General features: G+C 39.2%; 1 protein-coding gene across 1 annotated transcript in view; it reads left to right on the top strand.

The window, feature by feature from the left end:
• The window catches only part of LOC127833072 (uncharacterized), a 29,641-nt gene extending 12,680 nt beyond the window's left edge, over positions 1–16,961 (top strand). Inside the window, exons 2-10 of the mRNA XM_052358364.1 lie at positions 8,130–9,639; positions 10,175–10,275; positions 10,653–10,754; positions 11,191–11,485; positions 12,016–12,167; positions 12,414–12,882; positions 13,092–13,186; positions 13,499–14,368; positions 14,558–16,961. Of these exons, the coding sequence (XP_052214324.1) occupies positions 8,150–9,639; positions 10,175–10,275; positions 10,653–10,754; positions 11,191–11,485; positions 12,016–12,167; positions 12,414–12,882; positions 13,092–13,186; positions 13,499–14,368; positions 14,558–15,672 (4,689 nt within the window). The 5' untranslated portion in view covers positions 8,130–8,149 and the 3' untranslated portion in view covers positions 15,673–16,961. The remainder of the gene's footprint in view (positions 1–8,129; positions 9,640–10,174; positions 10,276–10,652; positions 10,755–11,190; positions 11,486–12,015; positions 12,168–12,413; positions 12,883–13,091; positions 13,187–13,498; positions 14,369–14,557) is intronic.
• The last annotated feature ends 741 nt before the right edge of the window (positions 16,962–17,702 follow it).

The raw sequence follows: 17,702 nt of genomic DNA, 5'->3' as shown, positions 1-17,702 counted from the left end.
GTAAACCCTTGTTAACACTCTAGAGGCCACATTTATTTTCCGATCTTCACGAAACTTGCTCAGAAGATTTGTCCCACTGATATCTTGGATGAGATCAAAAATGATAACCTTTGCCTGAAAAACATGGCTGCCAAGGGGCGGGGCATTTTTCCTTATATGGCTTTATATGGCTATAGTAAAATCTTGTTAACACTCTAGAGGCCACATTTATTGTCCAATCTTCATGAAACTTGGTCAGAAAATTCATCTTAATATCTTGGACGTGTTCGAAAATGATGCCTGTTGGTTGAAAAACATGGCCGCCAGGGGGCGGGCATTTCTCCTTATATGGCTAAAGTAAAACCTTGTTAACACTGTAGAGGCCACATGTATTGATTAATCTTGATGAAATATGGTCAGAAGATTTGTCTTAATGATATCTTGGATGACTTCGAAAATGGTTACGTTTGCTTGAAAAACATGGCCGCCAAGGGGCGGGGCATTTTTCCTTATATGGCTATATGAGGCTATTGTAAAATCTTGTTAACACACCAGGGGCCACATTTATAGTCCGATCTTCATGAAACTCGGTCAGAAGATTCATCCCAATTATGTCTTGGACGAGTTCAAAAATGATGCCGGTTGGTTGAAAAACATGGCCACCACGGGGGCGGGGCTATTTTCCTTATATGGCTATAGTAAAACCTTGTTAACACTCTAGAGGTCACATTTATTTTCCGATCATCATGAAACTTGGTCAGAAGATTTGTCCCATTGATATCTTGGATGAATTCGTAAATTGTTTTGGTTTCTTAAAAAACATGGCCAACAGGGGCGGGGCATTTTTCCATATATGGCTATATATGGCTATAGTAAAACCTTGTTAGCACTCTAGAGGCCACATGTATTGTCCAATCTTCATGAAATTTGGTTATTAGATTGGTCTCAATGATATCTTGGATGAGTTCGAAAATAATTATGTTTGCTTGAAAAAAAGGCTTCAGAGGGGCGGGGCATTTTTCCTTATATGGCTATAGTAAAACCTTGTTAACACTCTATAGGCCACATTTATTTTCCGATCTTCGTGAAACTTGGTCAGAAGATGTGTCCCAATAATATCTTGTTATCTCAGGTGAGCGACTTTGGGCCTTTCAGGCCCTCTTGTTTTCTATTCGCTAGGCATAGATGGGTTAACGGAATTGCGTAATCATGTAACGTGTGCTACTTTATGTAGACGTTATATTAAGAAATAAATGTACGTTATTTACCGACAATTTAACAACTTTTGGGTGTTATGATGCTGAAGAATTTAACCTTCCAGCGCATTAGTGACAGAGTCTTTACCGAACGATAGTATGTTGTGTATTAGCAGATGATGCATACCTGATATCGAGTCCAGCGTGAACATGCAACAATTTGTGCATTTGAAATGGAAAATATGTTTAAAGTTTGCTGCTGTCTGACGATGAATTACTTCTTTTAGTTTTTATTCGGTAGCTTTACAACGATATAATTGAAATTTTTTCTTACAAAACTTAAATGGTAAATTACAGTTTATTTCTGCGTCAAACTCTGCTATACGCATTCTCTGTGCACAATCATTTAAAGACTTGTTACAAAAACAAAAGGTTACGAAACTCATACATGTAAACTTTTTATAGTATGGATAATTCGAACATTGTTTATTTTATTTACACAGAATGCAATATGATTGGATTTTAATGAAACCTTGTGCGAATTGTATAACATTATCATCTGGATGTATTGTTTTTGTGGTTTTTCGCGGTGTTGTGCCTGTTGTCTTCTGCGTCTCTATGGCGCTTATAACGTTACAAGATATGACGCGAGGGACGCTGAGTCGGGTTGTCTAGCCGTGTCCGCGTTCATTACACCTCTGTCACGTTATTACTCTTATTGGAATGACGCCTGTGTTCTCAACCACAAATGACCGTTTCATCACTGAATACAATATTGGCAGGTCGGTTTGTTACCATGGCGACCGTGCATCTCCACACGCCCTCAGAACATCAATTACCACTCGTGCTGCACTCGATTCGTTCAACGTGAACATAGCGCGGCCTACGCTGCTACTGCTGCTGCCACGCTGCAGTATTTCGAGAGAATAATGCCAAAGACTTCAAAAAGAAGAATTTAGTTTCCATGGTTACCGATTACTGAGAGGAATCATGGAATCGCTGTTGGCGGATTGTCGATGGCAGACAGGCACAAGTTGGGAAGGCTGCTGTAGCTATCAGATTATGCGGATCTGTAGGGAGGCTGCTGGTACTTCGGGCGGCTACTGCAGGCGCGTTCTGTCTGTGTTCAACACGCTCTGAAGGCGTTTATCGGTGGCGTCTGCACGATGGTGTAAGGAACCGGTAAAACTGGCTTTTAGTAATACTGTGTCTAGCATTCAGCACTTGTAGGTATTCTTGCCTTTTATGCTGGAATACACATGCGAATATGGAAAAGGGGCTCTTTGACATAAGAAGTACATGTTAACCTTGTATCTCTATGAACGATTGTCACATCCAGAGTGTAGTGCGTTATTACTTCAAAGAGCGTATGAGATCACAGTTGCAAAACGAGTGTAGAAAACGTTCTATACATTGCACGGGAGTGTACGTCTTACAATGGACATGAGAAAGGGTGCGTATGTCTGTGGTATGTTATTAAATGCAAAAGTATATACGGGGAATAGTCAGGCGTATGTTGTGTTACCAACCTCACTTTCATGACGGATGTTTTTGACGTTAAATATGCAAGCCACATACAGGATTATTTGTGGTAAAACATTGGCCTGAATATGCCCAAACGATAACACATATGCGTTAACAAGGTGCAATCACAACAATTGTTTGGTACGTTGTGCCTACACCAGTCTGACCGACGTGTGGACATGGAGATGTAATCAGTTGAACCTTGAATTGTTCTGTCGTAGGTGTTCCTTACAACCATTTTGCTCTGACCGTTGATTGACCTGTTACGGTGCGTATACGGTATCTGAAAACGTGTGTTTGAACCTTGTAACATATATGCATGTATAGATATAGCAAGGTCGTTTATGTTTGTATCCAGACAACCGTTATGAAGCATAAAAGGAAGTTTCTCAAATTTTTAAATGACAATTTCCGACTTTTTGAAATTGATTTTAAGAAACTAGAAGAACATTGATTATAAGTGACAAATATAACGTTAATGATGTAGTCATACATAAAATATATTTTAGGTTATTAGAAAACATTAATAATCAATAAAATTATATATATATATATTTATTTAGCTCACCTGAGCACAACGTGCTCATGGTGAGCTTTTGTGATCGCCTTTTGTCCGTCGTGCGTCGTCAACATTTTGCCTTGTGAACACTCTAGAGGCCACATTTATTGTCTGATCTTCATGAAATTTGGTCAGAACATTTGTCCCATTGATACATCGACTGAGTTCGAAACTGGGTCATGCTGGGTCAAAAACTAGGTCACTAGGTCAAAAAAAGAAAAACCTTGTGAACACTGTAGAAGTCACATTTGATGCCCAATCTTCATGTTACTTTGTCGAAATGTTTGTCTAAATGATATGTTGATTGAGTTCACAAATGGTTCCGGTCCGTTGAAAAACATGGCCGCCAGGGGGCGGGGCACTATTCCTTATATGGCTATAGAGAAACCTTGTAAACACTCTAGAAGTCACACTTTTTGCCCAATCATCATGAAACTTGGTCAAAATATTGGTTTCATTGATATCTCGGATGAGTCGAAAATGGTCCAGATCGGTGAAAAAACATGGCCGCCAGGGGGCGGGGCAGTTTTCCTTATATGGCTATAGTAAAACCTTGTTAACACTCTAGAGGCCACATTTATTTCCAATCTTCATGAAATTTGGTCGATATATTGGTCTCATTGATATCTCGGATGAGTATGAAAATGGTTACGTTTGCTTGAAAAACATGGCCGCCAAGGGGCGGGGCATTTTTCCTTATATGGCTATTTATGGCTGTAGTAAAACCTTGTGAACACTCTAGAGGCCACATTTATTGTCCAATCTTCATGAAATTTGGTCAGAAGATTGGTCTCAATGATATTTTGGATGAGTTCGAAAATGGTTACGTTTGCTTGAACAACATGGCTGCCAAGGGGCGGGGCATTTTTCCTTATATGGCTATATATGGCTATAGTAAAATCTTGTTAACACTCTAGAGGCGACATGTATTTCCGATCTTCATGAAACTTAGTCAGAAGATTCACCCCAATAATATCTTGGACGAGTTAAAAAATGATGCTGGTTGGTTGAAAAACATGGCTGCCAGGGGGCGGGGCATTTTTCCTTATATGGCTTTAGTAAAACCTTGTTAACACTCTAGAGGTCACATTTATTTTCCGATCTTCATGCAACTTGGTCAGAAGATTTGTCCTAATGATATCTTGGATGAGTTCGAAAATGGTTTCGGTTGCTTAAAAAACATGGCCACCAGGAAGCGGGGCATTTTTCCTAATATGGCTATATATCATGCTTTAGTAAAACCTTGTTAACACTCTAGAGGCAACATTTATTGTCCGATCATCATGAAACTTGGTCAGATGATTTGTCCCAATGATATCTTGGATGAGTTTGAAAATGGTTCCGGTTGGTGGAAAAACATGGCCGCTAAGAGGGCGTGGCATTTTTCCTTATATAGCTATAGTTAAACCTTGTTTACACTCTAGAAGCTATATTTATTGTACGATCATCATGAAACTTTGTCAGAAGATTTGTCCCAATGATACTTTGGACAAGTTCGAAAGAAGCTCCAGTTGCTTGAAAAACATGGCCACCAGTGGGCGGGGCATTTTTCCTAATATGGACTTATGAATCTTCATGAAACTTTGTCAGTATATTTGTTTAAATGATATCTTGGATTTGTATGAAAATGGTTCTGGTCTGTTGAAAAACGTGGCTGTCAGGGTGTTCACTAGTTAGGAAATTGGTAAGAACATATTGTTCTAATGACATCTTTGGTTGCACAGAACAGATCAGTTCCTTTGAATATCAGGTGAGCGACTTTGGGGGCATTCAGGACCTCTTGTTTGTATTTTTTGGTGAAACGTTTATTTCTTATATAATGTAAAATGCATGACGTAATGTAACATATGCTGTGGTTGATGTAGACTCTTGTTCCGAAGGTCATATGTTCGAGCCCAGATAATGGTTAACTTTATTTACTTTCTTTAATTATATTCTGGTTTTATACTGGATTTCTTTAGCTCTGAAGTTAACATTTAATGATTTATCAATTTAAAGCCCATTTAAGTTCCGAAGTTTACATTAATTTTAATGATTTATCAATTTGAAGCCCATTTAAATTGTGTATGATGCTATTCACATTCTGATCATGGCGATGCCTTAACAGTTATTTTAAATGTTACAATGAATGACGCCGTTTTCAGAGATGCTTGTGCTTGACATTGTCACTTATATATTCAAGTATGTTGTGCGAAAGGTTTAGGGTTCGAATTTTGAAATTGTATTTATGGCGTGTACATATGTTTTGTGCGCCAAATAATAAATTATTGTGTCAGTGGTTTCCAGAAAACCGTACAACAATTTAGCAATATGTTTTGTTTTTTTACATGACGGTTATGTGCTATGATATGGCTTACTGCTAACAAATCATCAGCTGTTACTGTACGGTCTTTAATAAAGCACTTCGCAGGCTTCTGTTGCAGAATGTATTTGTCGATACAGAAGCTTCAGAGTATAGATTCACACACGCGTGCAAGGTTTCCACCGGTGTAAAACGGAAGGCAAACACTGTTCATTGTGCGACACATATACGCATGTTACACAAATGTATTCTGTTATTAAGTTCAGTATTTTTGTCATTCAAAACCTAGCCTTCGAGGCGTTGTTATCGTGACCCTTCATCACACTGGGGATGAATGTAGAAAGAAATATCCCATTTTCCATTGAGACCCATGTGCTATCAGAGACTAAGATTGTTAGCACATATTGATCTTGGTTGGCAAGCCATCTCTGAACAACGGACGAGGACCAGATATAGCGCGTGTGCGACAGTGGTACCAAGGCAACAGTACTGGATCCACGCGCTAGTGTGTCTTGTTATCGATATCTGTTTACTGTGGCCCGGCTCGCGGTCGATGGAGACACTTATAACTAGCATATTGTTTGATGCCATCGCGGTTTCCGGGTCGGTACATGTATTCACATGAATGAATTTAAGTTAAAACAAATAAATAGGCGTAATTTCAGTTACCGTTTGCAGGTCATTATTCAAACGCAACTGAAAGCTTCCTGCTATTTGGCTTGACATAATAAACCTCGCACAAGTTGCATAACTATAGAAACTGCATATACTAGATGGAAGTTAATTATTTAAAGAAATTTAGTTAAATGATCGTCATTGTGAGTCCGATTTTAATGATTACGGCCAGCATGATATTCAGGAAAGTCCCTTGAACGAGTTTTATTACTCGTATTCCGGTAGCAATTCCCGGTCACCTGTCTTGACTACCCACTGTTAGTAGAAGCGGCAAAGAGCTGACTGCATGTGTAAGATGTAAATTATCCGTGCTGATGTTCTACATCAACGATTGGCAAGACTCGTGGGTATAGAAATTGCTATGTGTTACTCTTGTGTAACAGGGTTGCATGATGTGTGATATTTGTTGTTAAGATCATACGTTTGAGATGGTGTTCGTTTAGTTTTGAATCTGGCGTTGGTGTTATTGTGATTCCAATCTGTGTTCGTCACGATGGTTGTGTTGGTCTCCGGTGGTATGGTTGTTTTATTAGCTCGGCGTTTTCGGAGAAAACCCGAGGTATTGTCATAGCCAGGTCATCGTCCGCCGTCCGCCTTCTTACGTCCGCAGTCCGCGTCGTGCTAAAACCTTAACATTGGCTCTAAAATCAAAGTGCTTCCACCTACAACTTTGAAACTTCATATGTAAATGCACCTTGATGAGTTATACACGCCACATCCATTTTGGGGTCACAAGGTCAACGGTCAAGGTCACTGTGACCTCTAAAAAAAAATTCTGACAAGCTTTCATTTATTCAAAACTGCACCCGTAGCCGAGCGTGGCACCCGTTATGCGGTGCTTTTGGGGTTGTTATGGTTGGTTGTTGTACGGTATTGTTACGATGGTTGGAAAGTACATGAAAGTTGCAGACAATTGTAATGGTTGGTGTTTTATTGTGGTGGTTCTGATTATATCTTTGGTGGTTGGTTGATTTGGTTGTGATAGTGGTGGTTGGTGGTTGATGGAAGGATCATGGCGAAGAGTCTTTACTGTGGTACTGGCAGATAGTTTGCGTTAGTTTAAGACAAATTCAATTCAGTTACTTGTAACAGATCGGTTGATTTTGTTAAAGACCGATTCAATTCAGTTTCTTGTAACGGGTAGTATACGTTAGTAAAATATCGATACAATTCAGTTACTTTAAACGGGTAGTTTACGTTTGTAAAAGAACAAACCATTTCAGTTTCATGAATTTAAATAGTCTATTGGGTTGTTTGCGCTTGTAAATAACAATTCATTTCACCAGTATATAAAAGGTTGATTGCGATTGTAAGGGATACAAAATTAATACACATTGACATATAGTATGCGCTTGTTTAAGACAAACACCATTCAGCCATTCAGTTACCCAAGACAGGTAGTTTGTGCTCTTTTAAAGCAAACCAATTCAGTTCCTTGTTAGTTATTATAACTAGTAATAAGTAGACGCAAACATGCCGCATTTATATTGTTTCTGGGTAATGGTTGTGTTGTTTTTGTGTCTTGGTTTGAAAAAAAAGTATTCTGAAATTATGTACGATGTAACTCCAATATAGTTTATATGAACATGTTATGTTTTAAGAACATATGGGGTTCTTAAAAATACTAATACCATGTATGTCTTGAATTTACTTAATCTCTAAATTAATATGTTAATACATATTGTCGTAGCAAAGCTAAATTCAGATGCACCATTATAATACGTTTACATTTTACACCATGTTTTATTTCATTCTTCATTTGTGTATATTACAGAAGGGGAGGGCACTTAAGTAAGAATCTTGCTCTTGTCAACCGGACCTGTAACTTTATCTCTTTGTTGTGATGTTTTCTTAACTATTCACTTTAAACACCGTCTTTTTTGTCTCCTTGCAGACTTCCCGGTACAATCAATCATGTCGAAGAAGGACAGCAAGTTCTACGTGTGCCTGCACGAGACCTGCCACTTCCGGACCGACAAACGGAAGGCGATCTACACGCACCTCATCCGCACCCACAGCGAGCGGAAGGAGGACTATGAGTGTGAATACTGCAGCGCCACATATGAACGCGAAGACCTCATGGAGGAGCATCTGCATCGAAAGCATCCGCGCGAGCCGTTTACTTACACGTGCGTCTCGCGCATCGAGAACGTGATCAACACGTGCGCGGAGTTGGGTTCACGACCGAACACTGCGGTGCAAATCACTTCGTCATCGGCGGTGGCAGCGGCGGCGGATAAGGAGAATCACGTGAAGCACGATGCGGCGAGGTCGGATATGTATTTTAGACCGGTTGTTACGAGGAACAGTTCACACGTACGCACAAAGGCATCTGTGAACGAGTCACTCACGGAAATCGCAAAGTTTGTGAAGGCGGAAAAGAGTGAGTCACTAACTGGGGACTCTGAAGATGAAAGCATGAGCGAAGGGGAGGACAGTGGTCATGATATGGACACAGGTGGCGCCATGAGTGGTGACGGAACGGACGAAGACGGCGTGGAACTCGATAGTGAATCGGAGTCACAGACGTATACATCAGAACCATCAGGACTCAAAATTAAGTTTAGTCTTAAGAAAAACAGTAACTCCACGATGGGAACATCGCGTAAACGAGATGTGTCCGAATCGCCCCCGATCCTGCTGCCGCATATGGTAGCCTCGCCTGTGGTGACATCCGGTCAAATGACATCCCCACCGGATATAGTTGGTAATGGTCAATCTGTTATCGCTAATGCGCAGGTGAGGGACAAAGCGTCGAAATATTACGATAAGCTTGAGGTATATCATATCACGGACTCTAAAGGGCGCCGATGTTGTCCATTCTGCGATTACAAGACCACTAAAAACACAATACGCGTACATCTTTCAGGAATTCATAAAATTTATTTCGTGAAATGCTCCCTCTGTGACTACAGGGCGGCGTTCCCACACCAGATTATTCAGCATGGGATCAAGTTCCATAAGACGACAAATCTCAATGTGATTCAACTCTCAAAAGAATCCAGGGAACGAGTGATAGCGAAATTGAAACAAACACTCCCTATCGATTCGCAGGCTTGCCACGCGGATGATGTTTCAGCAGGCGACATCGACATGGATGCTACGATCGATGACGAAGATTTTAATTCGGAAGAGAGTCAAACCAATTCCTCTAATTCCGACGAGGAAGAGAATGAAAACGAGGCTGTTATCTCCGCAGCAGACGACAGGGTTTTCAAAGCGCCGGTTTGCCAGACGTCAAAGACGGATTATTATAGCATTCATTACGAAAATGGTGTGTACTTGTACAGCTGTAACCTATGCCCGTTTCAGACGCCGGTACGAGCTACGATCTACACGCACAAGTACAGACACGAGGAGAAATCATATATGTGCGGCTACTGCGATTTTACTTCGGCTCCGAGGTATCCAGTGTTTAAATCTACTCCATGTCTTTACAAATTTAAGCGATGTAAAACAATGAAATTTATTGATCATGCTTTTTTTTAAACGCAACATTGTTATTATCTGTTGACCCAAAACTCGCAATATTTCGTTTTAAGACAAAACACCTCCATCATTTAAATTGATCTCTTCAGCTCAATTCTTGAAATAAATTGTGTAAATCATTACGCGAGGACTGCAAGTGTTATATTTACTTATATATGAAAGCTGAACATTAACCCATTTATGCCTAGCGGCTAGAAAAAAGGCCTTGGCAAGCAGCGCAGACCCTGATGAGACGCCGCATGATGCGGCGTCTCATCAGGGTCTGCGCTGTTTGCTTAAAGGAATTTCTGTAAGAAATATTTTAAATATAGAAATAAAAATACTAGACATCCCTAATTTTGGAAATAAATTGATCCAATTTAGAAGGATGGGAGAGTCCACTAGGCATAAATGGGTAAAGCAAGCACTGTGGTTTCCCTGTTACAACCTTTATGCAAATGTCGTTTTCAGATCAAACGTTGTGCATCATATCCGCGGGAAACATAAAGGCAAGGCGATCCTCGTGCGAGACGCAGACGATCAGATCGGCACACGCGCGAATGAAAACCCAGGTAATGACCGGAAGAATGGTGTATCTGAAGCAGAAATAAATTGAAGACAATGCGAAATGTGTGTGTATGTTTATAAACATGCGGACGGTAAATCACGTTACGTATTTGGAGTGTTGTTTAATAATAAGTATTGTAACATTATTTACAAGTTATTAACTCACTAAGAGAGCGCTTATATTTTGGCATGAACAACAGATCTGTCAGTGCGAATCCCGTTTAGGTGGGAAGAAAACATTGTGCGTCGACATGTTAATATTGTAAAAGAGTCTCCTTAAAATTACATTCATCCGTCAATGGTCGTTGTTATGTTTGTTTTCCTTTCTTGCTATGTGTATGCATTTAAACATGCATAGCGATATTCGAGTATTATTTTTTAGTGCACGAGAACCCGGATGGAACATATGCTGATGACAGTCCGGACCAGACGAAAACAGTTGAAGAGATGCCACCAGCAGATAACGAAATCACGGACGATGATGGTAACACATTAATTTCTTTCTATACAAACACAAGTACATTTCTTTAATGTGGAAACACATTTGAACAAGATGTTTTAAAAGCATTTATATGCATTATTAACACATTCCTGGCACAATTAGCACGTGAGCGTTCTTAGTAACTTATGTATTTATTAACGGGACTTAACTCTGCCTTTTCTGCTTGATATCTTGTGCTCAGTTGTAATGTCCCTTTACAAATCCTCGCTATTATCTACCCTTTTCGAACGCATTGATATACTAAAACAAACAGTTCATTCGAAAGCATTGATATACTAAAACAAACAGTTCAGTATTCAATAAAACGTTTTGATATTGACATACATAGAATTAAGCTATCAAAACTTTAGTACATGTATCGAGTTTATTTTCTTAAAATCCAGAAATTAATAACTACAGTGATATATATATATTTTAGATAAACCAGTGCAGCCGATCATCAAAGTCCCGCAATTCAAACGATCCATACTGCTGAATGAACTAACCTCCGAAAGCGAGCCAAAGAAGATCAAACTAGAGGAAAGCGAAAGTCCGGTATCGTATAAACTGTCGCTGAATAAGTTGTACCGGATCAACCCCAGTGGCTCTCCGAAGTTTCTGTGCGTTATGTGCAGTTATGCGTGCGACACACACCCGAAAATGAAGCATCATCTCTATCGACATCGGCCCCAAAAGTACAAGTGCCCATATTGCGACCACCGAAAATATCCTAGGTAACATTATTTGTAATGCCCCGTCGCAGAGCGGTACATGGGGATATACGAATGCCCGTCGTCCGTTGCATTTTCGCACCTTATCTTTTATTCCCTTTGATGAATTTACATAAAATTTGCCTTAAATGTTGAGAGAATTGAGACGCTGTGCAGATGGCTTGCTGGCTCAAGTTTAAGGTTGTGCCTCAAGGTTAAAGGTGTGAGCTTCCGTGTTATTGTTTTCTGCGTTTATCTTATACCCATTGGAGGATGGTCGTGAAACTAAATGTTAAGTTTATTGACAAGACGTGCAGTAGGCATGGGCCATTCAATTGCATGTGTTTATTTATGTTAAACACTTGACTGTCTCATATTTAATTTCAAAACATGTCATATATCGGCCAGTGTCCGTCTTCATAACCCATATACGCCCGTTGTTTATTTCTATATTGTATGTATTAATGATAATATGCAATCTTGATAACTCATTACAATTAGCAATTGGGGGATATTATCTTCTTAATAAACCTTCCCCTCCTGATTATCTCCAGGTCATATGTCGTTCGCCACGTGCGGGACACACACCGGAACAAGCCAGTGCGCGTGATTGACCTCTCCAAGGGCAACGAACCGGAAGACGTCCCCGAGTATGCGCAAGAGAATGCGGAATTAGATGAGGAAGAAGAACGCTTGGCTGAGCTTGGTATGCAGATATATAGGGATACTAAATAATAGAATAAGAATCAAGTGAAACTTGAAATATGTGATTGATAAATCAGAGATTTAATACAAATGTATGTAATATTCCTTTTCATTTCTTACGTAAGACGGAAAATTTCTTTTTTTTTTCAAATCTAATAAGATAGTTGCCCCTCAAATGGTCGTATTTATTGCGTCATACGTCCTTATAAGATACATACATTTGAGAAATCATTGTTTTACATTTCAGTTTCAAAAGAGTCCGACGCATCATCACCGATTATTGAGAAAACAAGCGTCAACAATTTTGTAGACACCTCAGACGAACCAAATGAGGAAGTGGATGCTTTAAAGAAGTTTGCGCAGAAACTCAATTTGAAATCAGTCCTTACCTCTAATCTAGGCGACGACCTATTTCCGGCGTCCGCCGACGATAGTGCAAATTTTGACGAGACGGATTTTACCTCGACACCGCTAATCGAATCGATGATCAACGGGAAATTTAAGACGGGCATACAGTCATTCGCCAAAACGACCAACACCTTCGAAAAAAAGAAGAGCACACGGGATTACCGCGTGAGCTGCAAAGGCGGTCCGCGGTATGTCTGTAACAAATGTGGCTACGGTACGGAGAACTACAAGACGATACACAATCACATGTACCGTCACGAATCTCAACGGTACCAGTGTCCTTACTGCGGCTACAGGCGGTCACCAAGGTGAGTGGGGCTGGGTCATAAGTCATTAGAAGTCATGGAGTTAGATTGAAAGACATGAACCATTGTGTGAAACAATTTCACAATATAAAAGTTGTGAACATCCAATAATAATAATAAATGAACATTAATATTAAAATGAATGCTTTTGAATGTAGACGCCTAATTTGTACAAGTTCTTCTTGGCTCTATGCATAGTTTCTTATTCCCAGATCGTTCGTGGAAACCCACATCCGGGAGGTGCATAAAGGTCAACCAGTCATCATAACGGAACTGGATGCATTAGACGAAATTGACCCACCGGATAGTGAGTAATCAACGGAGCTAAACCACGTTCTTTTGTTTATATTAGTAATACTAAGACAGTGTTTATGCTATCATAAGTGTGCATTTATTACCTGCCTGCATACCATCAATTGCACGGCTGTTATTGGTTAAGTTCCGTGTACAAGTTGAAGAGTATATCTTATTTTGTATATCTATGAAGTCCTTACATTTTACAAGCACCAAGCGGCTATACTATGTATCGCAAAAGGAAAATGAGTCATGATTACCTGACACGTGTAAATAATTTGGTACCCATGGTAAATGTGTGTTTCTTTTCTTTGGTGTAATTCAGATTCAGCTGAAGTACCGAACCCCAACAGTGATGCGCTGACAATGACACCTTTATTGTCGGGTTTCCCTGCACATAAATCTGAAATTAACCGGAACTTGACCTCACCCACACAGGTGAAAATTGAACCAGTCAGTGCGATGCATTCTGAGAAGGCCGCAGAGTTACAGCAGACGACAGTTTCCATCAGTAACTCGACGTTGCAGACGACTATTGCATCACCCGGACAATCATCTGAAAATAATCAAATGAAATTCAAAAAAGAAACTCGCACTACTTTTAAGACGATGTACAAATGCACGTTTGATCCAGAAACTTGTAATCATATTTCAAAAGACAAATCAAAGATGAAACAACATCTATTTATGCACGTAGAATACAAACCCTGGTCATGTGATTTCTGTGAAATGACGGCTAGCCAATCGTCGCACATTAAGAACCACGTAAGATCCGAACACCCCGCCGTTTCGGAAACCTCGTTCAAATACAAAAAACACAACTATCTTGAAAAACATATTGAAAGTTTCTTGACCAAAGGTCTTTTCACAGTTCCAGTGAACGAGTACCGCGTCATAATGGACATGAAGGGAAACACGAAATCCTCAAAGAACCAGACGATATTTTCTCGTGACGCAAGCGGCAACCTCGAATGTCCTTACTGCTCGTATAAAACCAAAACCGGCAACATGACGGATCACGTCAAAATGAAGCACATGCAGCCACGTTTCAAATGTCACTGGTGCGACTACAGTGCTTTCTACAGGTCGGAGGTCCGGAAGCACCACCGGAAGGAGAAGAGTCACCGTGGTCGAGAGTTCAAAATTCAGGAACTGGATCTCGTACAGGTGGTGGAGGGATTCAAGGAGAAGAATGGTAGGTTCCTCTTAAAATAATTGGCGTTGGATCATAACCGCCCCGTTGTTTTTGGTACATTAACTTATATAAGCTCACACTGGTATTGCTAGTCTTCCGGATACTTATACTGTGCTTTCTTAATTGTTTAAAAATAATCATATGCATGTATACACTTGTTGATTTTATTACCTCCGATGGTGATTGCAGGACTTGGTATAGATGCGTCTGTACATGCAACAATCCAAAATATGTTGGGCGAAGAAGAAGATGATGACGACGACGACGAGGATGACGCGGAGAAAGACGAGGCTGATGATGATGACTCTGCTTCCGAATCGCTCAGTGACAGCTCCTCTTTCGGTGACTCTTCTCAGGGCTACATGGAGTACACCACGGAGCAACTGTCCGAGCTGTGTACGGCAAAGCAGCGACCAATCGGCGGATCCAACAATGGCGGGACAACAGCGGTAGCGAAACAATCGAACACTACTACCGGTAATGGTACTTCGAAGTCAGAGCACACGGTCGATGGTCGCAAAAGAGTTGTAATGACAAAAAAATGCGCAAACACACCTACCTCATCTAAGTTCAAATGCGGCTATTGCTCTTTTTCCGCCGCCCTGAGAGTAAAAGTTAAAATGCATTGTTCAAAGAAACACTCTGACCGGAAACTTAACGTCATCGACCCGCCTTCAAAAAACGATGTTTGTCTTGCTAATAATAATAAGTCAAATCTCCGAGTTGGTAGTAACATCGTTAATATATCATCCGACGATATAAAGGGCACAAAGTTTGAGCAGGATTTGCGGAATGCTGGTGTTTCGAAATTGAATCTTGCATCGCTGTTTCCCAACAGTAAAAGGTTCAGAATGTCTCAAAATAATAAAGATAGACGCATGAATATGGAAAAAGCTGTCGAACCGGTTCAAAATATCAAAGAACCGTTTAATTCATTCAAGAAACCGTTGAATCCGACATTAACACCGCTTTCCAGTGTTGCTAATAATACTAATATATCGGTGAAAATCGAACACAATGATGAAACGACACCCGTGAACAATTTGAATGAAACCGTCGTCAAATTAGTTAATGGAACAAAAACAGACACCACGACGCGAAATACTATCTTAAAATATCCGAACTGCTTCCCTGTTATTGTCGATGATGCAAAAGAAACCAATGATGTTGATTTCGTTGAAGACACATCTGAAGTAAAAGAAGACGAACACAATGATAAAAGCTCTCCAATGGTGCAAAACGAGGTCACATATGACGATATGATGAAACGCTCCTTGAGTGAAGATATAGATCAAAACGCGTAACTGGTATCTGAACCAGTTCAAATGACCAATAAAAATAGAAAGTGAACTAGATTATGAGATTGAAGGCTCGAATGTCGTTATTACATAGGGCTTATGCTTAAGAAAGGGAATCTTGATTACGATATTGGTGGGGTTCATTCATTATGATATAAGAAGGGTTTAGTCAATGCCAGAATTAAGACTCCTCAGATTGGTTTCTATCCCGTGAAAATTTACGCTTAATTTTTGGTTTCTAGTACTTGAAAATGGACCTTGAATTTTGACATTTGAAGGCCCAATTTTATTGCGTTTTCCGTCCCGATACGTTTGCAAATTAGCAGACAATATGAAAATATATTCTATATCGTATTCTTATCGTACTGATGAGTACCGGTAACTTCGATCTAGCAATGCAATATCTTTAATCTTAACAGCTTTGCGGATATCTTGTTATCTGTGTATGATATTGATTTCTCTAAATTGTCAGTTGGTTTACACATTTTATGCAGTATTGATTTTGTTATCTTATTTTATTAAAAATTTAAAGAGATTCATAGGTTCTATGTTCCATCAAACTGGTTGTTACAGCTGGTCAATATATTTAAGACCATGGTTTATAAGCCTTTTCTAGTATATATATTCATTGTATAGGTAAAATTTATTTGAATTAGCGATTTAATATTTTGAAGGGAGACAAGCCTGTATCGAATAAATACTTAATCAAGACCACCAGCGTCCCTTTTACGTGCGAATTGGACGCAATTCAATTTTCATAAAAGAATATACATCCTTATTGACTTCTCATTGACTCGCACACTCGTTACCGTTTCGATGATTAAGGTGAAATTTACACTCCTTAAATAGTGAAAACAATACACTTCCTTTGTCAAAATAAATATCTCGATAGTCTGAAAACAAGTATGAATTATTGGTAACAAATAAGTTCAAATGAGAGTGGATAGCACAGAGTATTCTCTTACAAGTAACAATGTCTACATTGAACAACTTGCTCGTGTGGTAATGAATCTGAATGAATATTGTATAAAATTCTTCTATAACTAAATACAATCCAAACCTTCTTTTGTCAGTGTGTGCCCGTGTTATGTTTGTTCCTAGGTTACTTATGGACCATTCTAACACGATAAACAATATTGAATAATAAAACTTGAAGTATCGCCATCACAGGTATTCAACTCAAAATGACCCGAAATCAAGGTGCATCGCTTTGAACAGCCATTACTTCACCAATTGTGCAGCGATTTCTACGAACTCTGTCTTACTAAACGCTGAAATAAATTTCTGGAAATGTACATTTCTTGCAATATTTGTACCAACGCCTGGGCCAATTTTGTGAACATGATACGCAACTCACGTGACCTTCTCGTCAAATATATATATTTGATAGTGAAAATTTTTAATTGAAGTTGATTTTTGGTTAAAATGTGATAATTGTTCATTGAAAATGATGTTTTACTCAACAATATCAGAGCCACACGCTAACCACCTGTGATTGTGATCATGGTAAGCTGCAAAAACGCCATTGTTCATGAATCTGTCCAATCACTCTGTGTCATTAACGTTTTGATTTAACTTTACTAAACAGAATAGAAAAAATATTTTATTTACTTAAGCATATAACAGCTCATCGTGATCAATATAAACATTCATACATGCGTGAAAAAATACCGTAAATAAAGATAATAATTAATTACTCGTGAGAGTGTTGTGTGTTAATGTACACACTGAATTGAGTATTCATACTCAACTATATATAAACAACAAAAGAGGAGACAGCAAAAATACATAGATAAATTACATAATACACTGAAAATGTCAACAAAATTTGGCGTCAACAGATTAAAACACAGTATATTCATTTCATATCAAACGGTTAATAAATAACCACTATAAAAGTAGGGTTAAACATAAATAACGTTTTTTCTTTTCTTAAAACATGTTATACAGTAAATTGCTAAATTCCGAAGGGTACCTTTATTATTACTATTTAAGAGTTTCAAAATTTATGCATACTTGGCCTTATTGAATAGTAT

Source organism: Dreissena polymorpha, chromosome 1, assembly GCF_020536995.1.
Source record: "Dreissena polymorpha isolate Duluth1 chromosome 1, UMN_Dpol_1.0, whole genome shotgun sequence".
Classification (NCBI taxonomy): Eukaryota; Metazoa; Mollusca; class Bivalvia; order Myida; family Dreissenidae; genus Dreissena; species Dreissena polymorpha.
This window is presented reverse-complemented; position numbering and strand designations above follow the sequence as displayed.